The sequence below is a fragment of the Coregonus lavaretus genome (assembly GCF_964263955.1).
Source record: "Coregonus lavaretus genome assembly, chromosome: 17".
Taxonomy (NCBI): domain Eukaryota; kingdom Metazoa; phylum Chordata; class Actinopteri; order Salmoniformes; family Salmonidae; genus Coregonus; species Coregonus lavaretus.
Window position 1 is genome coordinate 18,450,319 of NC_140004.1, and position 16,412 is coordinate 18,466,730.

General features: G+C 48.8%; 1 protein-coding gene across 1 annotated transcript in view; it reads right to left on the bottom strand.

Annotated features, from left to right (window-relative positions):
* Positions 1-329: 329 nt before the first annotated feature.
* The window catches only part of LOC311144961 (nuclear receptor corepressor 2-like), a 118,075-nt gene continuing 101,992 nt past the window's right edge, over positions 330-16,412 (bottom strand). Inside the window, exons 23-47 of the mRNA XM_084181154.1 lie at positions 15,821-15,868; positions 15,314-15,481; positions 14,817-14,953; positions 14,552-14,702; positions 14,318-14,425; positions 14,063-14,166; positions 12,677-12,827; positions 12,354-12,497; positions 12,161-12,238; positions 11,754-11,992; positions 11,286-11,640; positions 10,861-11,100; positions 10,394-10,645; positions 10,082-10,234; positions 9,755-9,979; positions 9,386-9,563; positions 8,702-9,207; positions 6,014-6,153; positions 5,663-5,862; positions 5,362-5,484; positions 5,053-5,195; positions 4,895-4,948; positions 4,000-4,212; positions 3,556-3,732; positions 330-3,362 (exon numbers count right to left, since the gene is read on the bottom strand). Of these exons, the coding sequence (XP_084037280.1) occupies positions 3,184-3,362; positions 3,556-3,732; positions 4,000-4,212; positions 4,895-4,948; positions 5,053-5,195; positions 5,362-5,484; positions 5,663-5,862; positions 6,014-6,153; positions 8,702-9,207; positions 9,386-9,563; positions 9,755-9,979; positions 10,082-10,234; positions 10,394-10,645; positions 10,861-11,100; positions 11,286-11,640; positions 11,754-11,992; positions 12,161-12,238; positions 12,354-12,497; positions 12,677-12,827; positions 14,063-14,166; positions 14,318-14,425; positions 14,552-14,702; positions 14,817-14,953; positions 15,314-15,481; positions 15,821-15,868 (4,466 nt within the window). The 3' untranslated portion in view covers positions 330-3,183. The remainder of the gene's footprint in view (positions 3,363-3,555; positions 3,733-3,999; positions 4,213-4,894; positions 4,949-5,052; positions 5,196-5,361; positions 5,485-5,662; positions 5,863-6,013; positions 6,154-8,701; positions 9,208-9,385; positions 9,564-9,754; positions 9,980-10,081; positions 10,235-10,393; positions 10,646-10,860; positions 11,101-11,285; positions 11,641-11,753; positions 11,993-12,160; positions 12,239-12,353; positions 12,498-12,676; positions 12,828-14,062; positions 14,167-14,317; positions 14,426-14,551; positions 14,703-14,816; positions 14,954-15,313; positions 15,482-15,820; positions 15,869-16,412) is intronic.

Genomic DNA, 16,412 nt, shown 5'->3' on the forward strand with positions numbered 1-16,412 from the left:
TGATCTTTATTAAATAGGCTATTCAATGGGTGATCATTTACATTTAAACACTGTAATAAATGACAATCAAAGTATACAAAAAGACATGAACAGCATAAGTTTCAATGGCAATAAGCTTTTTATTTAAACATTAAGGCAGTGTTTTTTTTATTTTAATTTTTACACTGCTATCCACAAAGCTTGCTGGTGGGCATGTAGAATTAAACAGTGTGAATAGTTTTTTTGTAAATACCAACCTTGCAGCAAGCCACATAAATATTTACATCTTTTCAGTTCTATATACAATCCTTGCTATTATACAGTGGGTTATAATAATAAAAAAAGAAATCATTATGCACAATATGGTTGAACAATGTCAATGCCATCTCTCCCGCCCACCCTTGGACAATACAGGGATCGTATCGGCCATTCGACTAATTTGTTTTTCGTTCGTTTTGAATCATTCTTTTCATTACAAATGAAACGCTAACTTCTAGCATGGAAAGTGACATGACCGTAATCAAAGCAAGCAGTGTAAGAACAAATAGAAACCAGAGGGAAAAACATAAATCATTAAAATACACATCAGTACATTTAAAACTGATTATTCTAGTTTCCTCTGCTATTTATTTAGCTAACATGTGGATATGGTTGTCTTCCTGTCATGTCAAACTTTACTGTCACCTTGCTCTCCCAATGACCTCATGAATAGTAAATTGAGTAGAGAGGCTGAAACCCTTTTGGAATACAAAGCTGACATTACCTTTGTTTAATTGGGCCCAGTTAAAAACGTATAATTTGAGCTCCACTTTGACTGATTAGATCTAAAACATGACCAGTTTAGGTAGCCAGAGTAGAAACTTTATGTAATCCAGTGAAGATTAAGGGGGAGGAGAGCAGAGGCAGTCCAACAACTGTTACACATGTTCATGACTAACTCAACCCGCTCTCAACTAGTGGACTGGTCAGGATAACACACTGGAGTCCCCCTCAACAACAGTCAGTCACACTGAGAAGAGCTGGGCTTCTCTTGCTTCAACACAAGCCATGAACACTGTCATCTACCACATCAATTACAAATAGATGGCCTTTAAAATGGGTAAAAACTTAATCACACATGGTAAATGAACACCAACTGTTGTACTTTTTAAACCTCTGAATCAGGATCATGACAGAATATGTGACAGTTAAGAGCTAAGGCTGTGACAGATTTAGAAAAAATCAATAGAGGGATGTTTCATCTGCTCTTGGTTTCAACATTTCCCTGCATGGACACGTATAACCCTGGCATGAAGAAAAATGATAGGAAAATAAAATTTAAAAAATTGTGCGTCACTTGGTAACTTCAGTACTGTATATGTAAAATAAATGGCACTTAACACTAGACATATCTTATAACTGTACAAAATCGGGTCTAGATAAGAAGGTGCGTCTGGCCTGGCGTGAGGCAGAGCTCCTCTTCCTCTAGACAGTAAAAGGTCAGAGGTCAGACTGTCACAACAGGCAGCTCCTAGAGACATTAGGAGTTCCATCCTAGAGACGGGCTTCCAGCAGGCCAGCTGGGGCTCACACTACAGCCACAGCTAGCACCGCCATGGACCAAGGGGCATAGAAACATGAATGGCTTTTATTTGTCACCTCTTTAATGCAAGCAAATTCCAACTCTGATGATGGGAAATTTGCCCTAAAGCAGCTTTAAGGTTGGTCCACCCACTCAAAGCGGACTAGGTAATGTTTCACTAGAACTGTGATTGTCGCTTGAGTGTCGGAGCACTAAAGAATGTTGGTGGCAAGACCAAATGAAACAAACAGATGTTAAAGGAGGAAGCCTCAACAATAGGATTCTAAGCTCTTCTTCTCGAGTCCATTCTCGCCTGCCCGAAACAGATTCCTAAAAATGCCATTGTGAACAGATTGACAACTAAGTGCTTAACATCCAAAAACATTCTCAACAAACACAGACACGGTTCATATAAAAACAGTGAGAAAGTGTCACTTGTCTCTTAGTGCCATCCATCACACCCACAGACTGCTCTCTCTATTGGATGCCAGGAGACCATATGCCGCCACCATCCTCCAATAACATTTCAAATGTATGATGACATCAGCAATGGACAGCATGTATACCCTGTAAACCCCCGAAGATAGATCATTGCAAATAAGAGATAACTGACACCATAAAAAATTCACCATCAAAAGTACTAAAGGTCTCAGCTCACTTTCAAACACAGGACTGGACTGACTTGATTTAAAAAGGAGAAAATAAAATAACCAACACAGGAAAACAACGTGTTTTTCTCCTCCTGTCCATCATCTGATGCATTCTAATAGCGGTAGAAATGGACAGGCAGTCTGCACTCAGTGTCCACAGTACTGTACAATAGATGGCATGCCTGGCTACATGCCTGTCCGCCTGCCCTCTGCACAGTGCCCTCTGACCCAGTGAACGATTCCACTTCCCTAGCAGACCTCTCCATACAGACCTCTGTGTGGTTCACACTCTGTCCATGGGGTCAATGGCAGAGAGATCGAGCGAGAGCAAGAGTGAGAGAGAGAGACAAGGGAGGGAGCATGCAATCACTGCTGCGCTGATGCATGTCAACTATGGTTGGGTTTGTTGGTCAGAGGGGGCAGCAGGCTACTCCAAGTTGAAGATCCAGGTTGAAGCCCTGTTCATAGAGCCCTGACGGCAGAACAGAGCAGGCTTCCTGTACAAGCAGAGGACACATCCATCCTTGACCAGGGCCAGTGAATCCCTCAGCAGGCCAAATTAAAACACATGAGCATCAGATTATTGGGCCGTAACAAGTCCCTTCCACAAACCATAGAAGACACTAGAACAGTATACAAACAAGCGCATGAGTTGATGTGTCTGTATTGATAAGGCCAGCAAGATGGGGGAAAAAATAAAGTAAAAAACAAGTGATTTGTCCTTTAGAGTAGTCCTGGAGTGAGTGCATACACAGAAACACTAACACACACGGAGCACCAGTGTTTCAGCACACCACCATCGGTGCTTGTGATCTTCAGTCAGCTGTGTGAGATGGGAGGCCCAGAGGTCAGGTCATGTCGCACTCCCTTGCTGGGTGGAGATGGAGCTGTAGAGCGGAATGATGTGTGCGTGTGTGTGTGTCAGGTGTGTGCCTGCAGCAGCAGAGGTGGTTGATAGTTGGCGGGTGCTGTTCTGTTCCATGGCAGGGTCTCTCACTCACTGTCAGACAGGGTCTCATACTGAGAACACAGCAGGGGCTTAGGCTCCTCCTCCCAGGACCGTCCCTGCCCCTGAGCCCCTAACTGGCCTGAGGGGGTGGGGGAGGAGTTCGACACCGGCATGCCACTGGGGAAACGCATGGTCAGGGGGTTACACGGGAAGGTTGTGGGGCCTGCAGGAGGAAGAAGAGCAACAATAAATCCTTGAGTACCCACCATGACGCCATAGGCAGCAGAATGCAGTTCACAGGGTTTAAAGGTGATGGGTTTCTTGTCTTTGATACAGTTGAATATGAGCAGTGAGAGATGAGATGATGATAGAGGTGAGAGGTGCAGTGAGAGGGGGGGGGGGAGAGGCAGCAGTACCTGTGGAGGAGGGCTGGTCCTCCCAGACACGGTTGGTGACGGGCGTGCGGCGGTTGGTCTCCCCCTCAGAGTGGACAGAGGACACAGAGGAGGGCCTCTCCCCCACTGACAGGCCCGGCCCGGGGGATTTGGCCTTGCGCCCGTTAGAACGCCCGCTGCCCTTTGGCTTCCCCCCACCTGCAAGCAGAGAGAGGGAACACAGCACAGCCCTGTGGTTTAGTGGCCAGTTCTATTCACATTTATCTACCATACATTAATTGAGAGAAACCAGTCTAGCAAAGCTTAATGAATTAATAATTGACTTGATTTGTTACACATTACTGTTTCATAAATGGAAATACTGAGCCTTCTGAACACCAGTACATTCAATCCAAACAACAGCCCTGCCCTGTGACTCGGAGTGGAGGCTTATGACAGAGGGAGATTTATGAGGTAATATCACACCTTGCAGTGAGTAAGAGTCCTCCGTCCGTCCATCAGCGGGGAGCATAGCGGCAGGCACACTGGCAACCATGGGGTTAATAGCATTGGAGGAGGGAGGGCGCTCCTCGGCCTGGTCATCATACTTGCCCATCAGGGCCTTTCTGATAATGGCCTCCAGGCCTATGGTGTTACCGGACACCTCAGGAGCCGGGTGGCTGCGTATACTCACAGGTCCTGAGAGGCAAGAGGTGGCAAGGGGAAGTTAGAGGGCATTGAGTGAGTAGTGGGAGAGAGCGCGACAGAGAAACATAGATAAATAGAGGAAATTGTAAAATAGAAGATAAATGGAAAAGGGCCAACATGAGAATGAGGAGTGAGGGAGAGAAAAGGAAGGTGGGGACGAGAGAAAGAGAGTGGAACAGCAGAGAGGGGAAGAATAAACCAGTCAGCACATCCTCAGAGAGAGACATGTTGGTTTGCGCTGACGCAGGTTTCAGTCTGTCAGTGGGCATTATGTAGGTTAGGAGTCTCCAGAGGATAGCCACAGGAGGGCGAGGTGGGGGTGATGTACTCTAAATAACATCCAGGATGTAGCTACTGCTCTCTCCAGTCTCCTGTGAGTAGCCTAGCTGATGCACATGCTCTGTAGCCGCAGCCAAAAGCCTAGTTGTGTCAGCTAGGGGCTCATCAGGGGAACGTGGTCGTATGTATACAAACTGGAGGAGAACCTCTCTACTGTACCATACTGATCTATACCACAACAGAGTCACATTACAGCATATCTAGCTAACAGTCTACCAAGCAGAAAAATTACTACTCTAAGCACGTTATACAACAACATTTTGGTTGAGAGTAACAATAATCCCCCTCAAACCACTAATATCCCACGACAATTCCTTGAAATCCTGTATCTTACCTGCAGTGGTAGAGGCAGGCATGTTGAAAATCTCTGTTCCTGGCTGACCAGGATCTGGATGTGGAAACAGAGTATTTTTAGAGCATAGTCTCTTTGTCAATGACTACAGTATCTACAGTACCATTGCTGTATGTGGTCACTGTTGTGGTGGGACTCACTGAAGTCGGCGTCACTGCCGACCACGGTCATCTTCTTGATCATCTCCTGTTTCTTGGACTTGACGATGGCCGAGGTGCTCTCAGTGAGCTTGCTGAAGAAGGCTGGGGGCTGGGAGGTGCTGGGAGGGGAGCGAGAGCCCATGCTGTGGGGAGACGACCACATCTAGTTAGCGTCCGGACAACTACTGTCCTACTGCTTCATACACTACGGCTATTACCCTCCCTTTTTTACCAAGAGTAGTCCAGAGAATGTGGTAACAATGATTTCTAGCTGTGTGAGGAAGGATGGGAGGTAGGGTGAGACCTTACCCCTGCTCGTTGGGGTAGGAGGCCCCTTGTGTCTCTGGTTCAGACATGGCTCCTGCAGGGGACACGGGCTCAATGCCGTCTGTAGACATATTGACAGGTGACACCTTGGGCTGAGGAGGGGACCTGGGAACACACACACACACTAATGAGCCACTGTCATCTAAACAATATTCAATATCAATTCATGTCAGTAATATTCGGTATCTGCATTTCCACATAGGATGAAACGTAGTACATAGAATGCGACACCCATAGGAAGATACAGAGTTGTACTGTATACAGTAGAAAATCTGGGCCTTACCTGTCTCGGGGACGATCCCCTCCGGCTCCCTCTGGAGTGTAGCGAGGCCCCTGGCTGGGCTCCTGGGAGGCAGGTGGGGCCTGGGGGGCGCTGGGGGGCCGGGTCAGGTCCAGGACAGAGTTGTTGTGGTAGGACTGCTGCATAGGGACCTGCTGCTGGGCCTGCTGGCTCTGCCGGGTGTAGTCCTTGGTGATCACCTCCTGTTCCCCACACACATCACAGACACATGTTATCTGCTTCTCATTCCTACAGACTTTGAGAAGAACTGTACGTGAAATCATCTTTAAGATGGTAAATGCAACACTGATATAATATAGTCAAATATATTCCTGTAGTTGTGTGGGGGCTTACACTGATGTGCTGGGCCAGGGTGACCACCCTCTGGCTGCCTTTGACCAGGGGGGACTGGGGCTGCTGGCCCGGGGACAGCCTCTCCTCAGAGGGAGGCCGGTACAGAACGTGCTGCTCCATGGGCATCATCTTCTGTTGAACTGACGGGTCAGGAAACAGCCCAACACACACACACACACACACACACACACACACGGTGGTGCCCACAAGAGCACACACACACATTATGCAGCACCACCATGTACACACAGAGGAGGGGACAAAGAAGGCGAAAATTCAGTTGCTTGGGTCAGTTTGAATCGAGGCAGCTTACAGGCAGTCTAGAACTACAGTGTACTAGTATTCTCTGTTTCTAAAGTTGAAAAACTGACGAGAGCTTGTTGTAAAATTATAGAATAAACAAACATTTTTTTGTTTTTTTTTAGTCCATTATGTGCACAGCAGACGGTGTGCTCGATAAACATTGCATAAGTGACATCTGCTATGCATAAGAGCTCAACGGTTGTTTCCTGCTACAGAAATCCTCTGTCTCTACAAAGTGTCGTCAGCCAGTGTAGTGTGTTGGATGTGACAAGCTACTTCAGAACACTACGGACTTATTTATATACTGCACTCTCCTCAAAGGAGAGATGCACAAATCACTGACAAGCTTTGCGGTGACATAAAATTATATATATATATATATCATGTATGTGTGTGTGTATGTGTGTGTGTGTGTGTGTGTGTGTATATATACACTATCAGTCAAAAGTTTGGACACACTTACTCATTCAAGGGTTTTTCCTTATTTGTACTATTTTTTACATTGTAGAATAATAGTGAAGACATCAAAACTATGAAATAACACATGGAATCATGTAGTAACCAAAATAGCCACCCTTTGCCTTGATGACAGCTTTGCACACTCTTGGCATTCTCTCAACCAGCTTCATGAGGTAGTCACCTGGAATGCATTTAAATTACAGGTGTGCCTTCTTAAAAGTGATGGAATGCTGCATCAGATGACCTGGCCTCCACAATCCCTCGACCTCAACCCAATTGAGATGGTTTGGGATGAGTCGGACCGCAGAGTGAAGAAAAAGCAGCCAAAAAGTGCTCAGCATATGTGGGAACTCCTTCAAGACTGTTGGAAAATCATTCCAGGTGAAGCTGGTTGAGAGAATGCCTAGAGTGTGCAAAGCTGTCATCAAGGCAAAGGGTGGCTATTTGAAGAATCTCAAATATAAAATATCCTTTGATTTGTTTAACACTTTTTTGGTTACTACATGATATTTCATAGTTTTGATGTCTTCACTATTATTCTACAATGTAGAAAATAGTAAAAATAAAGAAAAACCCTTGAATGAGTATGTGTGTCCAAACTTTTGACTGGTACTGTATATATACACACACACACATCTCTCACAGTATGTTATACCACACTTGGCATGCACACACTTGCCCTATAGGCATGTCATAAATATTGATGAGGCACATAGCTTTACAAGTGGAAAAACAAGAAAACAATAGCACATTTCTAATGATGGAAAAGTCTCAGAGGTTTTGTTGAGAGGTATGCATTGAGACGGTTTGCATGTGGAAAAATCAGCATAAATTACAGTGAGGCGTAATAAGGACATGCAGAGATTTGGGGGCCAGAAGCTACAGCACCCGCCTCCCCCTGGATCTTTTTATGGGTCTCTCCACCACCCGTTACGCCCTCTCCCTGCCCCCCACCTCCACCTGTCTGGATTCCCAGGGAGGTTGTTTGTGTGTATGGTGGCTGGTGTGGCTTTAGGCTCGTGATGCACCCTGGCAGGTTCGCCTGGCCGTTTCCTACTACATGACACACTGGTTTATATTGATAGAGACCGACTGTCACACACACAACCTAAGCTTTCTCTTTTATCATTTAGGTAATCTAGCTAGCAATATCTTGCCTTATTTCTTGCACATTTTAGGTTTTGGGAGGTGAGTATCTGTAAGGAAGGTGTCATTACTAACTATTAATCAAATACTTACCGAATTACTATAATCCTCATAAGCATTCTACCAACATTACATCGATAGATTTATAACGACGCTACTTGATTTAGTTTCTAATATGGAACTCTCGAATACTACCGGTGAACTAAGTCTGCAATATGAGGGGGGAGGGGTGACACATGGTAAAGACAGCCACATCCTCAATAAAAAGGAAATTAAAATAAGCAGCAATGAATGTTACGCTTAAATTTTCCAACCACTGAGCCATCTATGAATGATACCTTAAAAGGGCACCTAGGATCTTTCTCTTCCAGGAAATACCAATTGGGTTGTGTATTTGTACCATAATAATGGTCAATACATAGTCATATAATAAAAATACATAGTCATTTAATAATAAAAATGAGCTGGGTAATTTGATTTAATATTCGGTCCAAGTCAGCTCCAGTTTCGACTTCTTCTCAATGTCAAAACGTGTTAAATAATAATTAGATGGTCACGTTTGGATCTTTTATATATATATATATATATATATATATATAGTTCTCTACATTACACGAAAAAAAATGCAAAAATAGTATAGCGTAAAAACAAAAAAAACATAATGTCAAAATAATTTGGACTGATTTGATAATGCCCAACCACCACAGCGTGCAATAGGCCACAGACGGACGGGGTGAGGGTCTGGGTGATGAGGGGACCCTGGGATCCAGAGCGTCTTACCATCACAGGCGCTGTTGGCCACGAGCGAGCCCGTCTCTGGCATTCCCGTTTCACAAGAAATTTGACGCATGATAATCGCGTTTATGAAGTTGGCCGCAGTCATGGTGGTCTTACCGAGTGCTCGGAGCTCTTGTTCCTGAACGGACATCGGTTTGTTTTGAGTCTTTTCCCTACTAGGCGTGCCACTTTCTCCGCGGCCAGCAGGGTTATCTGACTGGGGGGGCAGCAGGTGAGGGGGTCGCCCTGAGTGGTGAGAGGCTGCAGAGGCCTGGGGGTAGGGGCCGGGGTAACCCCCTTGGTTAGGGCTGGCCAGCTTGGGGTCAGATTTGCTGGAGGATATAGACGGCCCATGTTGGTCTTGGGTGTGTTTGGGAAGGCCTCCCCTACTCTTGCCCCCATCCCGGGACATTTCCTTGGAGTCCATGCTTGGTGGGTAGCCCTCAGGTGGCACCCCGGTCCTCTGGAGGTGGCCGTAGCCTGGGTAGCGATTTGAGCCTGGCATGGACCTGTGAGAGGAAAACAAAATCACTAAAACAGTCAGTAAACCAGCCAACCACAGATTAACCCTCACTACAGTCTGCACATCATATTTAGAAGAACCACAGAAGAAGAAGTGAACCAAGGCACATGCAGTCGGAGATACTTAGCCATTTATCCAACCATGCATGTCACTGTGCAGGTTACCTTAGCACAGAGGGGTTGTTGTGGTCGCTGACAGGCAGACTCTTGCCCCCAGTGTTGTGCAGGACACTGGGCCTCTGCTGGACACTGTCCTGGGTGCGAGGGGACACCGGGGAGTGCTGGTGGCCATAGCCGGAGTGGGAGGAGGGCCGGACACTACCGCCTGAGCTGTGCTCTGTGCCTGAGGGAGGAAACAGATATAATACATTACACACTGCACATAGCTCATATCATCTTTCATCTCATAGAACAACAGCATAGACATCCAACACAGACAATGTGCAGTAAATGCTCTACTATCTAACATAATAGCTTAATAACGTAATAGCAGAAAAACAGACAGGCAGTGAGTGTGTCTATATCTGTACACACCTGGTCTCCAGATGGGGGCATGTTCCACGTTGCCGTGAGAGATACCCTTCTCTCTGTCCCTGTCTCGCTCTCTCTCCCGCTCTCTCTCTCTATCCCGCTGTCTCTCGCGATCCCTCTCTCTCTCCTGTTCCCTGTCCCTCTCGCGATCCCTCTCCCGGTCTCTTTCTCGCTCGCGGTCAGCAGACGACAGCGTGCCGTGCTGCTTGCTCATGTGTTGGGGCCCAACTACACAGCATAGGAGAGAGACAAACAAAACACAGATGAGTCCGTCACACAGCAACCCATAAACACAGAACGCTGGCTGGTGTGTAGAGTCCAGTCCAGTACCTGGTGAGATGGGAGAGGTGGTGTAGGGCTGGCTGGTGAAGGCTCCTTGGCCCCCAGGGATGTAGGTGATGCGGTCCATTGGGGAGCCGGAAGACCCTGCAGAGGGAGGGACCAGGACAGGTAAGTGTGGCACCTGAGACAGATCGATGATCCCTGGGGACAAGAAGGAACAAAAACACTAGTCAAAACTACAGACTGCGCTACAGCTGGTCCAGCTAGGCTACTTTTTGTGTGTGTTTGTGTGTGTGTGTGTGTGTGTGTGTGTGTGTGTGTGTGTGTGTGTGTTTGCACTATGACCAGAGTGAGGCTCACCACGTGGGGCAGCAGAGTAGGGCAGTTGGAGGGGCTGGTCCCGTGGCGAGAGCCCCCTCAGCAGGTCTGAGCGCTGGGCAGCCATGGCGGCGGCTGCAGGCCACTGGTGCATCTGCTGGGAGGTGATGTAGTCGTTGAGCAGCGTCTGGCGGTTCTCCAGGGCCGCCGTGTCGGGGAAGCCCCGGATCAGGTAGGGGTAGGGGTGAGGGTAGCCAGGGTTAGGGGCCAGGTGGCGAGGCAGGTAGTAGGCCGCTAAATGGGGAGGAAGACAAAGAGATCATATAAAGCCATCATATAGTCACATACACCCTTCCCCCAACCACACCCTTCCCCCAACCACACCCTTCCCCCAACCACACCCTTCCAACAACCACACCCTTCCAACAGACAGAAAGAGTTATTGAAGGAGCTCCTATGTATTGAACTGTACAGTGGACACGAGAATGGTCCAGTCGTCTACTATGTACCTGGGTCGATGGGGATCCCCTGACGCAGGGCAGCAGGGTCAAAGGCCAGGGGGATCTGACCTCGGTACACGTCGGCCCCCAGACCCTGCAGCAGACGCTCGTACGACGCCAGGGACGCCTGTTGTTGGGCCTGTTGTTGGGCCTGCTGCTCGGCAACGCACGGCAGGGGTGACTTGCCGGAGCTCATCTCCCTAGGGGTGGGTGTGGACTTCCGCTCCTGAGGCTGGTTCTTATTGGAGCCTGGACCACACAGAGAGGAGAGATGGGAGAGAGAAGGATGCTTTAGAACACACACACTGTGGGCTTCACATTAGGTATTTTCACACTAGGGGAGATCATTTCAACCCAGGGCGAAAAACAATCAATGCATCACAATCAGACAGGTTCTATGACAGTGTACATTCAGGTGTCAGTATGTGACATACCTTCATGCTGCCGCTGGCCTGACTCTCTGGACAGTGGGGATCCTCTGTGAGAAGGCCCAGGGTAGGGAGCCCTCATGCCGCCCTTGTGTTCCTCGTAGCCCACAGGGCTGTGGTGGGCCTTGCCACCCTGTTCACCCCCCATGGCCAGGGGCGAGGAGCGGGCCATGGAGCTGGCCGTGCTGACCACAGCGCTGGGACGGCCCTTTGGACCTTCGTCGTAGCGGACCCGCTGCTCAGGCCCCCGCATCTCCAGGTGAGGGGGCATGCCATAGTGGGAGCGCGGGGAGCTGGCGATGATGGAGCGAACGTCATGCCCCTTCCTTGAGCCACCCTGCTCCTGCTTCATAGGAGTGCCCTGAAAAAAGGAAACACTGAATATCTCTACCAACAGTGACTTTTCTTGCTTTTATTTCTCTGAGGGAATGTGCACTGACGCACAGCGCATCTACAGTGTGGCATTCCACTCACCTGTGCTATGATGCCCTCTTTGCCAGCCTTGGCCATCATCATGCCTTCGGGCATCTGTCGGAGCTCCTCTCTGGGGATGAGGTGGATGGATCGGCCCCCCTCCTTCACGGTGGGCACCTCTCGGCCCTTCATGGGGTCAGCCATCTGGCCAGGCCCTCGGGGCGGGGAGCCCTCTCTCTTCATCTGCTTGGCCTCCCGCCTCATGTAGCCATCCTGGGGGTCCAGGTGACGGGGGATACCTGGGGGGGAGAGGAGGAGGGGTAGAACACAAACACACAGAAGTTAAAATTTGAAGTCACACTGGAACTTTATTGACACTGAACTTCTCTTGAGCGATTGTACAACTAGGCGAGGTGACCATACCCTGATGCAGTATATGGAATAAAAGAGAGTGTCCATTTGCTTACCCTGTGAAATGGAACCACGGATGTGGTGGGTCGGGTGTGGGCTGTCTCTCTCATGGGGCATGGCTCTACCTATCAGACCTGAAGTATGTACGGGAGTGAAGAAAGAGTAGCATTTGTTACGTCATTGTAGTACTCTAGTCTATGTAAAGTACATACTAGAGCTGTTAAGAGGGTAGTGGACTCCTCAACTTACCCTCACAGTTGGCTGCAGACAGAGAGTCCCTTGTGGGCAGCCCTCTGGAGATCCCTCCCTCCATGACATCATAGGGTCGCTTCAACCCCAAGATCTCCCCAGGCTGGCCCCGGCCGTCCTCTTTAGGGTTCTGAGAGGGTAGGCCTGAGGAGAACACGCCACAAACAACAGTCAACAGAGGAACAAGGAAATTCCACAGAGAAATTCCAAGGATCAGAGGGCATTGAGAGGTGGCTTTAACTCTTCAAGACTAAAAGCGATGCCTCTGTTCCTGTTGTTATGTAAGTGAAATAGCAGTGTTTCTAGAAGGATAGAGTACTGACGGTCATAGGTGAGGATGTGTCCGCTGATGCCCTCATAGACCACATGTCCTTTGGACAGGGCCTCGTCCCGCTCCCTCTCTGCCCTGCTGGGGCTGTCCTCCGTGATCAGACGGGTTATGGTCCCCTTGTACAGCACGTCTGCCGGGGTGCCCTGTGGAGGGAGGGACACAACAGTCAATCCTCCCACAAGATACAGCAGATATCAGTTTAACCATTTCATTGCTTGTTGTTGTAAGATGCATATTTGTCCTGAATGTTCTTTTTTATTGTGACAGCTCTGATGATTAAGATCATATGGAGCGTACATCGCGCACTGGTGCCAATCGGAGAATTGTGTGAAAATGTTAGTTATGATTCAACCACTACAGAGCTCTATGTCCCTACTGCTGTTGCAACAAAGCCCACACACTAAACAAATTGAATTGCTCACTACTATCCCAGCGGAAGCGTAGTCACATAAGAATAAAATGTGTGTCTCAGACAATAACCCCCACACACACTCTGCAGTGCTAACACCAGGTGTCCCTCCAAGCTACCTTAAAATGAATGCACTAACTGTAAGTCGCTCCGCTAAATGACGGGGATAGTGACGGTCAGGGGCCAGACAATAAGTGTAGGGGTGTGGGGGGGGGGGGGGGGGGGTTAGGGGGGCTCGTCTTACAGGATCGAGTGGCCTCGACACACACAAACACCCTTCCTATCTCCCTTATCTACCCTCCCTAATCTACCCTCAGCATCCAATGTCATCAAGGGAGATGCGAGAGACTTACGCACCCGATGCCACAAAGCTTATCTGTACACACACACACCTCATTGACAGATAGGCTTTCGCTCTGCCTAGCTGTCTGCTAGACAAACAAAGAAGGAGCCGTGTGACATCCCCACACACTCTGATTATGTACGACCTCTCACCTTTCCCTCAGTTATCTATCTGGGCATATATAATCTCATCCCATTTCCAGGCCAGTTGGCTGAGGGAGATATTACATCAGGCTGAGGTCTGTGCGTATCAGTGACGGGGCTTAGCGAGTGGAGAGAGTAAACAGATAAATCAAGTAGGGAACAGACGTGGTACAGTGTGTACCTGTTGCTAGGGCGACAGGGAGCAGTCAGAGCCACAGTTATGTCACACCAGTCAGGATCAGCAGGGAGATCCTGCCTGCCGGTTGCCCCAGCCCCAGCCTTTACCCTGCCTGAGCTTGACTAACTTTCCAGCCTGGGCTCATGACCTCTCAACACGCCTGTGTCGTTGTCCTTGTTTAATTTGGAGACGTACAATAAACAGTCCAGTGAGACTTTTAGGTCAAAGCTGATAAAGTCATAATAATAAGTACGCCCAGTTAGCAGAAGCACATTGTAGTGTTGAGGTCAGTGTGTTGCTCTTACCTGGGTGATGGAGCCTCCTCGGTAGGAGATGGGGGAGTCCTGGTGCACTCTGGTCCCTGGGATGCCCTTGGTGATGCTGCCCCCCTGCACCGCTGGCATGGACCCTGCAAATTCAACACATCCAGGAGAACAGAGTCAGGGCTTTACACTGTCATGGAGGTCTGTTTATGCACCAATAACAGAGAAGAGAATCAGTATAAGCAGAGAACAGTGTACCAACAGAGGGGTGTGTAGTGTATCTAGCTGTGAACTCACCACGTCCAGCGTTGGTGTCGTGGGGCGCCCCCTGCGTGGACAGGTTCTCTGCCTGGGAGGACGAGCACCGCGGGGACAGCTGCTCCTGCTTCACTACAGGGTAGGGACCTGGTGTGTGCGAGTCAGAGAGGGACAGCGTGAGACAAGAGCAGAGAGGAGAGAGAGTGTCAGTGCAGAACGCCCAGGACACCCACACTGAGAATGGAAGGTTAGGACAAGAAGAGGGCAACTCACCAGCAAACCAAGGCTGGGAATGCTGCACCCACTCCAGACACTTGGACTCACCCACTTTCCTCTGATCCATCCAGGACAAACCCATCTGTGCAGGGGGCATCTTCCCGTGGTCCATCCCATGAGCCGGGCTATGCAGCTGCACTGGGGTGCCCTGCGAACCACACAACAACAACAGTGAGCATGGTGCATGGCAACACTCAATTCACTTTCCCAATAACTTCTAATGGGTGCCATGGTTCTCTGGAGTAACGTTAGTGTATTGTACCTGTGTGATAGACCCCCCTGGCTTGTTGGAGGAGATGAGAGGGGGTGGCTCTGGCATGTGGAGGGGGCGCACTGCTGCCAACCTGGCGCCATCCTGCTGCAGACCAGGGGGCCCAGAGTGGCCAACCTGCTGGAAAGCTGAGATCACAGAGAGACAGATTATTTTATATGGATACACATCTAGACAGGGCAGGATAGGAAAGGAGAGTAAGAGAGGGTTGGCTAAGGATAGCACAAAGCAAGGAGGCATAACAGTGAAATGGGAGCTGACATGAACTACAGGGGATGATGGGCCTGATGATGGGGAAATAGCAGGGATGAGAGTTTGACTCAAGGGAATAATATTTTAATATTATAACAATATTATTACTTTTATTTAAAATCAGGGTAGCCCATTGAGACCAGGGTTTCATTTTCAATGGTGCCCTGAAGACAATAAATTCAAAAAGTATGATAGGGGAGCCCTGGGGGTTAGAGAGGGGTTGTAGTGGGACTCACAGGAGTTATAGTGAAGCAGGTGCTGGTCGTGGCTGAGCTTGGCCATGTCTCGAGGGGACATTGGGTAGGGGGACATGACAGGCCGGCCCAGGGTAGTGGCCCTCAGGTCCTCTGGCCCCACCGCCTGCTTCTTGGGGTCCCCGTGAGGAGAGAAGGCCCGGGATTTATCTGTAAGACGGGACACACAAACACACACTCGGTAAGGGCCAGGATTGGCTAGTTGCTAACACCTTCTGGAAGCCGAGAGCCATCCCTTGGCCAGCACTAGCTTGTTATGCTCCTTCTCATCATCATAGCAAGGAGCGCAGCCAGCCACACATCAACGCTGCTCCACACAGCCATCCCTTGTGTTTAGAGAACAAACACAATGCCAAACCCATTGCTAGTGTTTAGTGTACACACACAGTCAAAAACCGCTAAGGAAGTGAATTTAGCTAGGCGTGTGTTGGTCGAAGGGGTATGAGTTAGGGATAGAGCAGGGTGGGGTGGGGCGGGGTGTGAACCTACGTAATCCGTGAAGTAGAGTCTGCAGCCACCTCTCGTTGCCTTCCAGCTCTGCAGGGACACAGACACACTGCAGCTGATCACATACCCGGTACTCACATCATCACACTCATACATACACTCACACATGTCCATGTGACTCGAATCCCTACACACATGGCTACCTCCTCAGTTTATTGTAATGTGACTCACACAGCACATCATCCCCCTTGCCACTGGGCTGTGTTTTCTCTAGGGTTAATAACAATAGGAGATCCTCCAGTAGTTACATAGCCCCGGTCCCTGGGTTACATCGGCTTGTAAAAGGGCCCCAGATGGAAACTCTTCAGTTCATCTTGTGTCAACATCTTCTAAATAAGACTAGGTCTAGCAATTCACAACTCTCAAAGGATATCCAAGACAACCCAACACAGATCCCACTGCATGGGGATACCTGACTGAGCCCAAAGATCAATACCAGCAATACACAAAACAGTGTAGAACTGACATAGTCCCCTCAAGTCAACATGTAGCCTAATAATCTAGAGCCACCTGGAGATTATAAACAATAGCACCAAGTACACAATTACAATTTAAATAGGAGGGAGATGTGTTT